Here is a 16,490-nt window from a genome sequence, read left to right as displayed (position 1 = left end):
TTCCATAAATGGGAAGTGGGTGAAAGAATCACGTTAAGTTTTTGTGGTGGGTATAGGGTCAAAAAATAGCACAATTAATTTTGCGTATGGGTAGTGGATCGAACATTATTCGAGTCAGCTCAATGCCTTCCCATCCCATTACAAATTCCTCTTCTATAAATGCACATTCCACCAATTAAAGCTTTTAGGTTTCTATCTCTCTCTCTCTCTCTCTCTCTCTCTCTCTCTCTCTATCTCTCTCTCTCTCGTAACTCTTATGTCTCCTCAACCCTTTGCGTTTTGGAGAAGCATTTTGATCCCTTTTTTTCCCCCCAATTAAAGATCGACCAATTTAATTTGACTTAGTGAAATGACAGACCGAAAGGTTTGAACACTAGATATATGGTTTTGACTACATGTGGTTTGCCACATTTGTGATATATAATAATGCCATCTGTCCACATGCATATATGACATTGGTCGTGGGGAAAATTATTAGCATTTGACGCATAATATATGATTAATTAACCATCTGATTATCACTATCGATCGAATTTATAATAATTAATGTCGATCCTAGTAGGAATGCAAGTCCTGATTACATGAAATGGAAGTACCATATAGAGATTATTGTGATTAATTTACTCAATTGATTAATGCGACATAAATTTTTATAATCAATAATAATGTGCACAGGGCATTAATTAAATACGACAAGAATTAATGAATTACAAAATATATATATATATATATATATAAGTTTAGTATGTGGTGTAAAGAACTTAAAATAGAATTATTTATAAGTTTTTGTGGTCAATTAATGGAAGGGCCGGCCGGCCACTTTTCTGATATCTGGTCATGTAGTAAGAAACTAAGGTGTTACCGATTGATCCCTAGTTAGGGAAATGGAAGAACATGTACAAATTCTACTTCATGTTCGTCTTTTTTGAAGCATTTTGTAGTAACCGAATACGCTTTCACATAAACGGTACTTTACTATATATACGTGAAAGCGTATTCGATATTTCTAGCGTATATTTTTATATGCAAGCGGCCTATATATATGTTGTGGGTACGTAAAATAAGAGAAAATTTAATATTGGTCAAGACTAGTAGTACTTAGTGTTCAAAAGGAGTTTAATTTGGACTTAAATTTGATCACAGGGCCTAGTCCTAGCTAATTCATATCATTGAGTGACCCTGCAGGCCTCCTTAAGGAGACCACCACCACTAATTATAAAAGCATACACACACATATATGTATGTATGTATGTATGTATGTATGTATGTATAGGAGGGAGAGGGATCCCAAGCGAAACCCACTTTCTTACGCCCCCTTTGACTTCCACCAATTAGGGCAAATATACCATCATGAGATTGGCAGAACCATCCCGGCCTTTTGAGTGGGAATTAGGTTGTGGTTTTCCTTCCCTCTCATACTCTCTCCCATGTACAACCACCTTCTTCGGCCCCCCTTCTTTTCTTCAACGTATATAGATGGATGGGTTGTCTTCCTAGCTAGTTAGTTCCATTATACTTTCAACAATCTTGGTGGTTTTAGATAGAAACCGAACCTGAATTCAAGTGGTTATTGGGTAGTTTCCAATAAATTAGACATGATCTTTTTGAACCAGAATTAGTTGTATTCCATGCATGAAGACCATAACCTGAGATGATTTCATTTGCAGGGGTCCGAAAAGGTCCCACTAAATTTGGACCTCATGTATAAGTGCCCTATTCCTACTTTTTTTCAAATGGAAAATTCTTCTCAGTTACTATTTAGTATTATACACTCCACATCTTATAAAAAATAAAAAATATAAATGTGAGATGTAAAAATAAATAGTAACTGATGCATAGAATTCATCTCTCCAAATAACCGTGGAAAAGTTTCCCCCACTTTGGCCATTTGTAATAGTTTTTTGTTTTTTTGTTTTTGTTTTTTTTCCTTCCAAGGATGTCCAGATCGTAAAGTGCGATTGATCAACTGTAGACTTTATATTAGATTTCCCCCAACACGTGAATTAGATCTTTGATATCTTGTTTGCAAAGGCCGCCTCCCTCCAACATCTCAAAAGCCATATTATATGCTTTCAGTTTCAGAACCTTGCATGTTTTTTGGACCAATGACTTTGGTTTGTTAGATTTTTTTTGGTATCAAGACTTTCATTATATATGAACAGTGTGATTTTCCAAGCAAAAATAACAACATGCAGTACTGACTCTCATAATTAATTGATCTTCCAAAGCAAGAAGATCCTTTCGTTAATTACATTAAAAGTGAACAAAGATCAGAGACCATGCAGTGCATATATACCAACACGACTCTCCCTAGTTTTCTGAACCATTTGCGACCCAACAAAACAAAACATAAGCATCTTCTTGTATGGGAAAAGTTATTCAGAAACAGTGCAAATAATATTAGTGACATACGCCCTCGTTTTGTAATTTTGTGAGGTAAACTTGGAAATTAAATGATTCTAAATGATTTGACAAGACGATGGAGTGCATGTGAGGGATGTGATGTAGACTTTTGACATGACCTTTCAAGTCCAGCCATGGCAGTATTCTGGGCACACAGACATGAGCCACATAACACGCAGCCTTTATGCTATAAAAACGGCTAAGAACCCGTACCGTCGATTAGAGAAACGGTCCCCTGGGGAGTGATTACGTGAACTGTACACGTGTCGTCAACTCATAATCTCTACCACTACCCGCCCCTATCCTCAGTATTCACTCTCTCAGTTCGGATGTTCCACGGTTATTGCTAGTTACAGACGACAAGTCCCAGAGGTCGATGTATCTGGAAAGGTGGCATGTATTTGTACGTTGTTTGTTTGTTTACTGTGTGAATGGGCACTGACTCCCACGTGCTAACCATGATCCATGCACTTGACAGACACGCGAGATACAGGGTCTCTCTCGAACTCGAACTAGCCACTAGCCAGAGGTACTGAAAAGCAAGGGGACGCTTCATTAAAAACGGAGAGAAAGATAGAGGGAGATCAGAGAGTTGAGATATGTTTAATTCACACGTCCCTTCCGTCAACGTCTCCCTCATTCCTTTTGCCTTTCCTTCTTCTGGTTTTGTCATTGATCCATCTTTCCCTTTCTCTCAGAGCAGTGATTAGTCTTGTTCTCCGACTTAAGGACTCCACAGCGCTCACTGCAGTCAAGGGTCTGTGACCATTGGGCTTTCGCAGTCAGAAAAAATTAACATGCATGTTCTCTTGGGTGTAGGCCGGCACTCATGTCATCTTATCAAATTGCATTTTAAATATTTTTGTGGACTTTTTTTTAGGGGGAAACTGCAAAATAAAGAATGAATTGAATCGTCTTCCAAGATCTCCCCCGAGGTGAAGGTGGTGTACTGTTTAAAAAAAAAAAAACTTATAATATGCAGACCCTTTTATTTAAACGAGACTCATCGTCCTCGTGAATCTCTGGCTTAAAAACAAAAAAGACAACCCCGGGCATGCTAGCAATTAGAGTTGATCGGAATATTCATGATTAATTACAACCTTTTATTAGTCTGCAGATAATACAGTGTATATATCAAAATTGGTAGTTTATTGAGCGTATTACACCATATATATAATATATGATAATTTTAGGCTTCAAATGTCTCGTAAAAGTATATGCTATATTACAGCATATAAATACACACAAATCAACGGGTAAACCCTAGCCTCGTCTAATACTTTCTCGATCCTATTTTCTAGGGGTATTAAAATGATTTAAATTAAATTCATACAAAAGAAAAAAGAGAGATTAATAACCAATTAAAACAAAAAGGAGATCGAAAACTACTCAACGCACCCATTTATAAAAATTATCACCTGCTAGAATTCGACATGACCTAGCTGGGCCAAACTTTAGGATTTAATATTCTAATTAATTAATTGCATTCATTCATGTTATCATATCTTTGCTTTTACAAAGCAAGCAGCACCAAGTGCTAGCTTTTCCTTGAAAAAGTAGTCGAGTGAGACATTGTCTCTTAGATAGTGGAGAGGATGATGATGATCATAATACTTTAGGATCATCAATTCCACAATGAGATCAAGCTTTTAACCAATTAACACATCGATCAATTTCGTTCACCTGCAGTGGGCCGGCCGATCGAGACCATAATAAATAATATATACGAAAGCTTCTGTACTACCACCATGCATGCATGAATTCATTATTTTTTTAAAAAATTTCTCAACTTATAATTTAAGTAATTAATGTTGCATGATCTTATTATTTCTATGATCATAATGATAATAGATCCTATAATTTGAAGATATCTATATATATATATATATATACACGCACGACACACGTCCACTTTTGAGAAGTTCGTACGTACGTACGACGTAGTAGATTATAAGGAAATATATTAAGCTGGTTCGGTACTGCTGATCATGTGTACTTTTGTCGTTCGTTTCAGTCTCACACAATGCTACTGATCATCTCGAATTGTGATATGTAGGATGATTTTTCACCACCTCAATATGATGTATGATCTACCCGTGTGCATTTGACGTATAAGACGTATGTATATGCGTGAAAAAGGAAATTGGATTGCTTGCAATTTTTTGACCAAATTGCCGGCCACTTCACATGTAATAATATAATATAAGGAAGTAAAGTTTAGTACTACCCCAGCGCCCTGATCATCATCATCATCATCAACACTCAAACGGCTCACCCACGACCCAATCCGTTCATTAAATGATTTCATATTTATATAGATCAAGATCAGAATGCAGTAGCAGTATATTGCTCCTAATATATATAATAGATTAAGTGATCATGTGTCACATCGTATAAAAAATCATGATCAAGACGTGGGCCGCCTCCCTATCTTTCCAAACAATTAAACAACTTAATTTGTTCTTGGTCCACATGATGACAATGGCCAGACATTAAGCGCGCAGTACGGATGGTGCATTTAATTAGAATTGTAATTAGTTTGCTAGCTATCTATCTATCTTTTGTAAAAGCAAAAACTGGTTTTGGGTATGCATGCATACATGCCTCAAAATGGAAGTTCATAATTCATAACCTTTTGCATTAAAGAAAACAAAGAAACGAAATTGGCAAGTAGACGATGATCATCGGCTAGCGACCATTTAATTTGTTATATATAAAGGCCGATCGATCGAAGTTGTGACAAGCTTTTTTGAAACATCATATAATAAACAAATGCATGCTAATTATAGCCATCGATTGTAAAATCCTTTAATATATATGCATGCATGAATCTTTAATCTCTTATATATGACCAATCACTGGTAGTACTACATGTAATATTGTTTATTCCAAAGGTTAATTAACCAGCTGTTTTATATACTATCTATAATTTGCATCATGTCATTCAGTAAGCTGCATATTATTACTGCCCGGTACTGTCGCATACAACGACACGTACATGAATAGGGGATTTTGCACACCCTGGGGAGGGGGAGATGAAAACTGTTTAACAGAGCACGAGCGGCCCTCGATCGGTAACATGGTACCAATAACTTCGAAACCAATTCATGTGTACTTGATCATGACAGACAAAAGACCCATGAGAAAGGTATTTAAAAAATTAAAAGGAGAAGAAATTGAGTACTTGTTCAAAGTACATTTGTCGCCCAAAAAATGAAGTAGATGAGTGAGGTGATCAGGATGTGTCCGAGAAGGGTGACAACATACATGTTTAGAACCCACGTGTGTCACAATAGTCGAAGCGTACGTTAATGGATCTCTCAGTACTTTATAAATGCAGATGAAACTTGGATTATGGCAGAGGATTGGTTTGAAGGAGCGGAGACGTAATAAATCAAGTAGTGGGGCAGATGCATGCGTACGTTATATCTATGTATTTAAGGGGAAGGGGGGGGGGGGGGGGGAGAGGGGCGACAAAGCGTGGGGTTGTCTTGTCATATCATCTTCATCAATGCCTCTCTCTCTCTCTCTCTGTGAATGTATATAACTTCAAGGGCTTCTCTCCCCCTTTAATTTGATTTTGTGTCATTCGTTTTAACGTTGAACGTTATCATCATTTGGACCACTTCCTTTTCGTTCCCTATATCATAAAATTGCTTTAATATTGCTATTCATTCAAAAAGGAAAGAAGAATCGATTGCAAATAGACAATGATTTACGTGAGTTTGCTTGATTCTACAAGCAGATGCAAAAGAAAAAAACTGAGTCATTACAAAAACAGCCTACATGTCTAGAAACCTGTATTGGCAAAGCTCAGCAGGCGGGCTACACCTTATAAAATTGCCCAAAACTTCTTTCTGCAAATTAACACAGATTCCATCTTCTTTTTATTGTTTTCTACCAAGTGTGATTTAACCTCCCACAGAAATTTGGGAGCAACATCTATGATTCTTGATGCTATAGATTCCTCGTCTCTGATAATAATAAATCCCTGCACATTTTCAATAAAAATTCTGGAAATAACTTGGAACGGAACAAACAAGATCATTTCAAATACCAACCTTGGCTAGAGACAATCCCTAAAGAATGTACCTCATGCCAACCAAATAGACCAGTTCTAAATCATGCTTTCTACACAATTATTAGCTCTGGTTCAATTCCAAAGGGCCAGAAGCTGACTTTTTCAGCTACTTTATTCACGAAACCAACCAACCAGATATATTCAAATGTGCCCTATTACTAAAGCTCTGTATTGCTATTTCCACACATCTTTGGCATGAGATCTCCAACACCTTCATCCTATGCCACCCAACAATACCCTTACACTGAGTTTGCCACATCTTGGTCAAAATATTTTCATTCATCTTTCATTAGCTAGGGATGGTAATTACTTAAATTGTGATGCATGCAGCTGATTTATGAGTAAATTGGCACAGGGGTCTAATGCTAGAAGCAAAATATCATAGTTGACTATCAAAATACTCTTTTTCTTTTTCTTTTTTTCATTCCGACGGCTTTAAAGGAATTTTTGCTTATGACATCTACAGCTCACACAAGCAAGAAAATCACGGAATAAATACCTGGGGTCGGATTATACGGTCCATCTCCAACACAATATCCTCCAGTAAGCAACCTTCTAAATGATTTTTATAGTGAGAGAAAAGATGGTCAGCATGCAACAGGTCGTACGTGCGTGGATAAGTTGAGAATGGTTCACACCTGATATTAAGATATGTATTAGCTGCCAATAACTACAAATTAGACTAGAATTAGGTATTTTAGCAATCTCAAGTCAATTTTCTTCTTTGAAAATATCAAAATTTATCAACACTACGTAATAGATTGACAATATCTTACCAATCATGGAAAGCGCCACTTACTCCTCGATCATAAATAGCAGACAAGGTATTCTTCATGCTTGCCGGAACAATATTCATTACCCAAACGGGCAACGGATTCAAAGCTACAGCAAATCCACCACAGAAAGCATTCATGTCCATGACATTTCGTATTTCTGTCCTACTGATATTCATCAACCTCCAGTAAAGGCGAACTTGATCTTGCCAAAACAGAGTGTCTGAAGTAAATTCCTTTTCACTAATACCTGTTGTGAATAGATTAACCATCTTATCAGACTGAACAGCACTGCTCTGTAATACACAATATAAATGTTCAAAATTTTTATAACTATAAAGGTAGCTTCTTTAAAGTTCTGCACACAATAATAGACAGACCTATTCTGGAGAGAGTCTCTGGATATATTGAAAGACGATCTGCCCTAGACTGTAGTTTCTGAAAATTTCTTTCTTCCCTTCGTACTTGTATACAATTCCTCAGTGGTGTATTCCATGATGGTTTGGAATCATCAACATCATCACATATGCTCAACCGCTTCTGCTCTGCATTGTCCAGAAGGCACATTTGATTTTCTAGTTTCATCCAGATTGCTGTCTGAACTTTTCGACCAATGAGTTTCCAGCACATTGCTGAAGTCAGATTTACCAATTTATTCCAGATCAAGGGAAAATCTTTATCCTTTCTATAGGCAGGTGGAGCTGAATATACAAAGTACCCATTAGATCGCAGAAGGCGATTCACTTCTTTGAGTAAAATACCATCTGCAAGAAAGAGTTAAGAGTATAAAACAAGAATAAGGAAACTTTACATTGGACAAACAAAAGATTACCCCAACAACTCAAAAAAGGGCAATTTGCAAATCCCACTGGTCACATAAACAAGGTCAATAGCACATAACGGACATCTTAAAGGATAAATAACCATTCCCGGCATTCACACATTCAACCAGTCAAATGAGTTCAGAATGACTATGACATGTAAGCAACTTCAAAATGAAGTGATTTTAGGTGCAGAACATATATGAGCTCTCACCAGCTGTGGCATTGTTGAAGCCAATATATGTCCATAATTTAGAACACATGCATCAAATTGTTACAAACAAGTTACACAGTAAGTTAGTTGGCAAAGCTATCTAGGAACATTTTTCCTTCATCACCAATCTCTATAACAAATAATCATACGTGTTGGATACTTTTTATCATGCAAAATAAAATATTCAATTAAATTCATATGATACTAAGGATTTTTTACTTTCTATTATTGGCCAACATTCCAACTATATCTATATTACATATTAATATCTTCAGGATAGGAGTGTACCATTCTCATGCCAATCAACACGACACCTTGAGCAGTGAACCATCTCGAAGGAGCTACTGGGGTATGGTAGTTGTTTTGTGGCTAAAGTAGAGATCATTGCGCCAATTCCTCGCTCTAATGCAAATTGAATCTGACTCTCATGAATATCTATGGGAGCAAAAGACATTGTCTGTATATCCAGGGGAATGAGGTAAGCAGAGAAGCTGGCAACCCCACAACCAACATCCAAAATTTGAACTACCCCTGCGGAATGCAGATCACCTTTTTCACTCGTAATCATATTTCCTAACCTGTATTTTAAGACAAGAATCTGCAAAGTTAGAAAATATAAGGCATAAATCAAACCCTAGAAATCAATCCTGATAAAAACATTTAAATCATAAAAATATATAGAGGTAATAATGGTAAGGAGTGGATGAGTAATTAGTTTTCTAACACTTGTCTCATCAGTATACAAATGCTCCCCCTTAACAATTGGGGTTTAACTTGTGGAATATTTAATTCATATAGGAGGTGTAGTGTGGGAGATATTAATGCATGACTACAGTTTTAACACTGCCAAACATCAGCTACCCTAAAAGCATAAGATGATGGGAAAGAGTGAAATTAATCATTTTATTAGTGTTCTAAGATAATATGAATCTTATTTCAATAAATTGATTAACAAAACATTGTCAAATGCTAACCCAAAGGCCAGTCATGTCTAAAAAAAAAAGAGCTTAGAAGAACAGGTTTGCCTTTGAATATACTCAGCCGCCCCATGTTTGAAATGGGTACCACCACCTGGGAACCACCAGAGTTGATTCTTCTCATGCACCCAATTTTGTCCTCCTTTGACTTTAGCAAGAATTGTATGATTCGCATTGCTTCGCCAGACATAATTCCTGCTGGTTGGCCATTTTATTGGTATCTTATAATTATTTGGTGGTGGAATCAAGCAAAATAACCGCTTCTTGGGTGGAGGACAGTGCCTCTCTAGTCGTTCCTTTCTAGAAACATCCAAGCTAACGACAAAATTCTTTACATAAGAAACATCATGGCAGGGGATATGCTCATTGAATGTCAATGGGCACACATTCATCCCAGTTTCAGGGATCAAAAGCGGTGTTTTTCTGTAAGTAATAGCAACTTTGTTTGGAAATTCAGAATTATCTGCACGTGCAAAATGCAAAAAATTTCAATCACAAAAATATGAAGTCATAAGGCTCAGAAACACCAGAATCATCTACTAACGCCAATTAAAAGGCAAAAATAAAGAATATACATCAAATATCAAACTTCCAACATGCATTCACTAGCTAGCACTAAAAATTTGGAATATTGCAATATATGATCGTAAAATAGTTCAGCTTCAAAACACAGTTTTTAGGGGGATATGTGTTACTGACCCAAATTTCAACCAGGCAGGTAGCTACAAATTCTTGTTAAATGTATTCCCCATTGAATTCACCATAACATGTATCCAACAAAGAAAAACAAAAAAAGTTGGGAGACCCAAAATAGTTTTGCAGCGAGAGAGAGAAAGAGAGAGGTTACCAGTGGATGATGAAAAAGACTTGACCGGGAGCTGGGAGACGTAAATGGGGGCATTGTTACCGAAGAGGGTGCCAGCGTAGAAGGTGCCCACCATTACTAGCAGAGCCACCATTATCATCCGCCCTGATCTCGAATTAAACGGTGAAACCAGCGCATGCCCACCCATTTTCAGCCTCTCTTCCTTCTTTATTCCTTTTCCTCTCTGTTAATTAGCTTTCTATCTCAACTGGGTTTCTGGTATTTCAGGAGGATTCGGTTGGACCATACCATTTACAAATACGAGAAAAATCCTTCGCTGAAGAACAACAATGACTAGTGACCACGATTGGTGGAGGTGACAAATACAGGTCTCATTTATTTATATATTTTACTAGTTCAGTTTCGAACGGTAAAAAGTACCTCTATGCTTCAAATTCATCAACCCAAAGGATGCAACTTCAGGACCCAATCCATCTATTTCCTTTGCCTGGGTTCAGTAACTTCGGCTCGATTCTTATGTGACTCTATATTAATTTCGAAATAAAACAAGTTAATATGATACAATTCATTGAGAAACAAAACAAGAATTTAAAGTAACTATTCAGCATTAAGCTTACAACTTTTTATATCATTCCAAATCCGTCTTTTCAGATTTTAATTTGTTATTTTTAAGAATTAAAAAAAAAATCTACCCAAAGTGTGGGCCAAAAAATAAGTAAATTAGCACAAGGACGAAGGTATTTGCATGGCCTCAAATTAAAGGCTTATCCTCTGCTGAGACCTCTCTGGCTTGTTATGTATCCAAAAGGGTCTTTCACTCAACATCTTTGTATCATTTCATGAGCTAATAGATATTTGAAATGCCACGTTTATAGTTGTGCGGTTCCAATAGACCTTTTTTCTTTGAGAATTTCTTAGGACCGGTCGGATTGGTTTTAGTCAAATAACAATCTGTCAATCACATACCAACACCTAAGAGTTCCACCACACTTATCTTGGACCAGCACTACACCAGAATTGTGCATCTCTCTTCGCGATTTCTCCAAGCTGCAGAAATCAGAACCCTTGCAAATCTCTTCTTCGCGATTTCTCCAAGTTGATTTGAGCCCCGTGATTTCTTGACACGTCGGCTTCAGATTGAGAGCAGCGAGGAAGAGAAGGCAGCGGACGGTGCAAATGAGGAAGAGAAGGGTAGCACATACGAATAGATTATTTGTGGTGGGGTGTATTTCTTTTAGAGTATTTTTTCTTACGTGGCTTAAGATAAATAGATGGCTGTTTTTGTAGAAAAACCAGCCCGACAGGTGTTAAGCGGTTCTGTTTTTCTTTTGTTCTTTAAGTTGTAGTTAGAAAGGAACCTATGTTTGGTGGAAGAACCATACATGTGATCAGAGCGTGTCCTTTAATGGTGGACGTATATATTGTTTGCATTACCATGAACTCATGAAAGTTGCCTCCCCGGGGTCAAACTTTCACCGACCGGCAACACGCCTGCAACATTACCGTCGAAGTCACTGAATTGGGTCCTCATTTCGTGGAGCGAATCAAAAGCACCACTACTGTTTCCTTCACCATCGCCGAGATCATTTTCATCGATGTCCAAGAAACCAAATATCTATGAGACAACTCATCAAACAATTATCGAGCATAACCTACGCAACAGCACTTCACATAAACCTCGATCATTGCATTACAAAAATATGCACGAAAATTCAAAACCCAATGTCGTCGAAACGCAATGCACCATCTCTCCGTAAATGGCGTTTCTCTGAAGTGAAAAAATATCATCGGCGAAACACACTCTTATTTGTTTTATATAACAAAAAAAGGGACTGGAAATGGAACGATAGGCTCAAATCCTGTGTGAATAACTGGGTGTACAAAAGCCGGAGCTTTGAATTAGCTTTCATCGGGTGGGGCGTTAAGAAGAAGAGGGGAAAATGATGGGGAGGGGCAGTTAAAAAGTTTTGGAAGTCTGTCAGACAGCCGCATGACCATCGTAGCCACACTGAAGATGGCTGAGAACGATCCTCTACTGCATCAGTGGTCCGAGGGCCACGATGCTGTTAATCACGGCACTTCACATAAACCTCGATCATTGCATTACAAAAATATGCACGAAAATTCAAAACCCAATGTCGTCGAAACGCAATGCACCATCTCTCCGTAAATGGCGTTTCTCTGAAGTGAAAAAATATCATCGGCGAAACACACTCTTATTTGTTTTATATAACAAAAAAAGGGACTGGAAATGGAACGATAGGCTCAAATCCTGTGTGAATAACTGGGTGTACAAAAGCCGGAGCTTTGAATTAGCTTCATCGGGTGGGGCGTTAAGAAGAAGAGGGGAAAATGATGGGGGAGGGGCAGTTAAAAAGTTTTGGAAGTCTGTCAGACAGCCGCATGACCATCGCAGCCACACTGAAGATGGCTGAGGACGATCCTCTACTGCATCAGTGGTCCGAGGGCCACGATGCTGTTAATCACGCTCTGATCACGCGGCCATAATTCATCAACCAGACTTGGGATCCTGTCTCCTTAGAACTCAAGGATACAGTAGTACGAGCCTATAGAACAGATCCTGTTCAAGTAAGGTCGTGCCCGTTAATGTATTAGCCATGGTATATAAAGCATTGTTTTGCTGCCTATATTTCCAATGTGGGACGTAACGTAGCTGCCGTTATTTCCGCACCATAAAAGTAAGTCAAATATTATATCATATTTGAGGCTTCAAATATTAATTCTATTATATGTTGTTAGTTCAGGAATTAATTTTATTTTTTTATTGATTATTTAGTTTATTTTCTTGTAGCTCACTTTATCTTATAATCAAATATCATCCATTTTAGAGGCTTATCGTCTCAATAATGTTGGAAGTACCCAAAATTTCAAAACTAAAAACTTTTTAATCACTTTGATGATCTCTTCATCTTGCACATCATCAATAACCAACATTCTTTTCTGTTCAGATAGTTGGCTACTTCATCATATAGATTAGGCAGCAGACAAGTGAAAATCCAAAAATAGCCCCCTTCTAACACATTAAAATCACTTCTCGAACCCTTTATTAGTCACGACTGTAAAAATCAACTCATTTTTTCAACACAATCTAAACTCAGTTTTTAATCAAAGTAATTATTGCCAATACGTTCGTTGTCTTCCCTTCTGAAGTATTTTTGCCAGGTTCAAATAAAATATAACACACGACTGATTCAAAAATGGCATCTTCTGTCGAAGCCAACCCATACAGAACACTTTCATGCAGTGAACAGCAGACACTCCTACAACCAAAAACCAGACACTGAATTTTTCACAAGAGCCGGACATATATTAAATATTCTCTAAAAGCACAATCGTTTTCTACTGTATTCTTTTTTAAATGGCATAGCCATCAAGACTCAAACCAACGCACTTCTGCTTCGTATCCTGTGTTATGAACATTGCACCCTACAATGGCCCGTAATACATTTTGATAAAAATAATATTACATGCACACACACAGAAATGAAGAAATTCTCGATAATGACTACTTGAAAATGTTCTCTATGCATTCTTTTCTTTTTCTCTATGCATTCTTATTCTGAAATATGCATGTGGATTCATCACCAAAAAAGTAGTAATTGTACTTTTTTGTGGAATAGAAGTGGTAGTTATATTACTAACAAAGGAAATCAAGAAAAGCAAAACAATTCACACACGCCTACCTGACTTCATTTGAGAAGATATCCATCAGAATTTCTTGAACAGGACTTCAAATTTTAGAATCCTCCAGAACCAATTCATTCGTATTAAACAAAGTAGCAGAATGAGAAAAATTCAATCCTCATCCACAAATGAAGTGCAGTCAATGTCTTGAAGGGTGATTTTCCCCATATACAAATCACTTACGTGATCAGAACAGAGAGGGAGGCACTTCCGATTGAGACTTTCATGAATCGCACCCATCCCAGGGATCCACTTCTCTTGATCTGATGGGTTCACGTTCAGACAGTTTTGAAGTAACCGTACCCGATAAAAAACAGTAGTCATTTGGTCACAGAAATGAGCAATGCAGGAACATGAAGGCTCATCAGAAGCCAATCTGATCAAAGCCAAAGATAAAGTCCCATCAACGGGCTTCGGATCCGAAAGATTTTTATCTCCCATCATTTTAACCTCCCTTTCTGTAGGGAAGTACACTTCTTCGTTTCCATCCAAGTCAGAGACTTTTAAGTCTTTAGTGTAATGCTTCATGGCTTCACGTTTGGTTGATTCATGCTTCTCAGCTAACGTCAATATGCAAGAGAACCTCAAGTGATACGTTACAACAGTTTTGACCATCTTGAAGTTGTGACAGCAGCAGAAGAAATCCAACCACCTCCTCCCTACACCTGCATACCACTTGATAATATCAGTATCCTCAAGAGCAATGAGTAACTTGATCGGCCTCGGGCGACCCATGCTGTTTGTAAACCCGGCCATCTTAACAGCCTTCCTAACAAGTTCTATAGGTGCATCAACTTTCATACACAGCCTCGTCAAATCCTCAACCGTTCTGTTAGCATATTTTAGTTCCTCTTCCTCCTCCACCCTCCTTTCTTCTTTCTCTAATTCCTTTCTAGCTTTGGCCGGACTCAAATGCTTGTATATTTGCTCTTGGAACTTATCATAGGCATCAACCAGCTCTTGGGGCAATTGATCTCTAATGTGCCTTAAAGTGAGAAAATCACCTGCTGTCAGCTTCCGGTGCCATTCCCAACGCTCTTCCAAGGACCCCAAGAAATCTTGGACTACTTCATCAGCCCAACTTCTGAAGATTTTTTGAACTTCATTTTCAATTTGGAATTCAAACTTAAACCCATCACATTGCTTCAATTTCTTAAAAACATGCTGAAATATTTTCAACCCCAACTTCTTCCTATTCCTCTCTCTAGCATTTTTCAATTCTAAAGTTCTAACTTCCTTCTGTCTGAGGTACTTCTTCCGTGCCCTGATTGCTTTTTCTGTCATAGGAGGATGCAAAACTGAAGGTGTAACCGCCTGTAGTTCCATGCCGAGAAAATTAATATTCTCGGATACTGCACTATGAATAGCTGTTTTCATCCTGTCCACCTTGAACTCCAATCTCCCTTCTAAATAATTCACAACCCAATTCTTCAAATCCATAGTCAACACCTTTGACCCCGAAGTTATCACTAATACCTCATCCAAATACCTGACCACATATATCTTCACTGGCTTATAAAACACACCGGTTGTTGAAACCAGTTCATTCGGATCAAATTTGAGATTCTCCTGATTTTTCCGAAGACGCTTATCTTGAATTTCCTTATCAAACCCATTAAAGTAAATATTAATGAAAATGGAACTCAACCCGGATTCTTGAGGAAACCCCCTTCCCAAATAACAACCACCCAATTCAATTCCCACCACCTCACATTCAAATAAGGTATTTATAATATTAATCAAAATCCTATCATTTATTTTCTCTTCGATAAACAAGCATAACCTATTTACATGCCGATTTTCAAACATTTCACGATCAAATGAAACATTAAACCACCAACTAGGATTCTCAACTGATTTTTTAAGGTACCTAAAGGCCGTATGGCGCCCCATACCAACACGCCCACCGTAAGAAAACGTCACGAACCGCTCATCATAAACAATTTCCAACACCATCCTAATAGCTTCAATCAAAACCTTCAGTTTCAAATTGGGCAAAACGAAAGACTCACCTTCCTTTCTCGAGGGCAGCATTGTGACACAGCAAGCTTTAACATCGAACCTATTCTCGCAGAGCTCGCGGCCCATATCTGCGATATCGAACCGCTTGGAGACGGAGTGAAGAAGGGACGATGAGTCGGGAGGGTTGAGGGCATTGTTGGGTCGTGGGGTGGTGAGGTTTTGGCAGGCGGTGAGGAGGACAGCGGGCAAAGCGACGACGTTCTGGACGAGGTTGAAGAACTTGCCGTGGGAGTATTGTCTGAGCACCAGGAGTTCTAGCTGGGGTTTAGTAAGGGGTTCAGTAGGGTCCGGGGTTGAAGGTAGTGTTTCGGGGACCGCTGAAGGATTCGGTAACAGAGTTGAGAATAGCTTGAGAGAATAGCAAATTGAAGGCCTGAATCCAAGTGGGTTTATTCTTCTGAGGTGCATAAGCATTGAAGCAACAATGGCAAAGAAGTGAGAATGCGCTGCCTCCACTTCTTTGAAATTATTTGGAGGCTGGCTCTGTTTACACTCCTTAGATTTGGAGAGAGAGAGAGAGAGAGAGATATTTGGGCTTGGACTTTACTTCTTCCATTTCTTCGCAGTCTGGGCTTCTGGCCTTTCAAAGTACAATCCTTCACATAGTGCTGCAGGTGCTTCCTTAGACTAGAAAATGGGCTACTCAGATAAATCAAAACCTCGTATTT

The 16,490-nt window shown here is 38.1% G+C and overlaps 2 protein-coding genes and 1 non-coding gene across 5 annotated transcripts; all 3 read right to left on the bottom strand.

Moving 5' to 3' along the window:
- Window positions 1-6,149: 6,149 nt before the first annotated feature.
- LOC121265092 (probable methyltransferase PMT6) lies at window positions 6,150-10,470 on the bottom strand. Of its 2 annotated transcripts, none has more exons than XM_041168560.1 (7): window positions 10,117-10,468; window positions 9,318-9,732; window positions 8,581-8,870; window positions 7,638-8,021; window positions 7,261-7,507; window positions 6,984-7,122; window positions 6,150-6,394 (listed from the first exon to the last, which is right to left on the bottom strand). In XM_041168560.1, the coding sequence occupies exons 1-7, from the start codon at window positions 10,280-10,282 to the stop codon at window positions 6,236-6,238; spliced, it is 1,800 nt and encodes a 599-aa protein (XP_041024494.1). In that variant the 5' UTR covers window positions 10,283-10,468; the 3' UTR covers window positions 6,150-6,235. The 2 variants fall into 2 exon arrangements, 1 of the variants encoding a protein (XP_041024494.1); XR_005940606.1 differs by having other exon boundaries at window positions 6,297-6,394; window positions 6,984-7,154; window positions 10,117-10,470.
- Window positions 10,471-12,465: 1,995 nt separating this feature from the next.
- On the bottom strand, window positions 12,466-16,287 carry LOC121265085 (nuclear intron maturase 3, mitochondrial). 2 transcript variants are annotated; one of them, XM_041168552.1, is made up of 3 exons: window positions 13,800-16,287; window positions 13,460-13,542; window positions 12,466-13,376 (listed from the first exon to the last, which is right to left on the bottom strand). In XM_041168552.1, exon 1 carries the CDS (start codon window positions 16,234-16,236, stop codon window positions 13,912-13,914), a length of 2,325 nt encoding a protein of 774 aa, XP_041024486.1. In that variant the 5' UTR covers window positions 16,237-16,287; the 3' UTR covers window positions 12,466-13,376; window positions 13,460-13,542; window positions 13,800-13,911. The 2 variants fall into 2 exon arrangements, with proteins under 2 accessions (XP_041024486.1, XP_041024485.1); XM_041168551.1 differs by lacking the exon at window positions 13,460-13,542.
- LOC121266629 lies at window positions 12,481-12,694 on the bottom strand. The gene has a single exon (XR_005940851.1). It is a non-coding gene; the product is annotated as a small nucleolar RNA U3 (small nucleolar RNA).
- Window positions 16,288-16,490: the final 203 nt, after the last annotated feature.

Source organism: Juglans microcarpa x Juglans regia, chromosome 5D (genome assembly GCF_004785595.1).
Source record: "Juglans microcarpa x Juglans regia isolate MS1-56 chromosome 5D, Jm3101_v1.0, whole genome shotgun sequence".
Classification (NCBI taxonomy): domain Eukaryota; kingdom Viridiplantae; phylum Streptophyta; class Magnoliopsida; order Fagales; family Juglandaceae; genus Juglans; species Juglans microcarpa x Juglans regia.
This window is presented reverse-complemented; position numbering and strand designations above follow the sequence as displayed.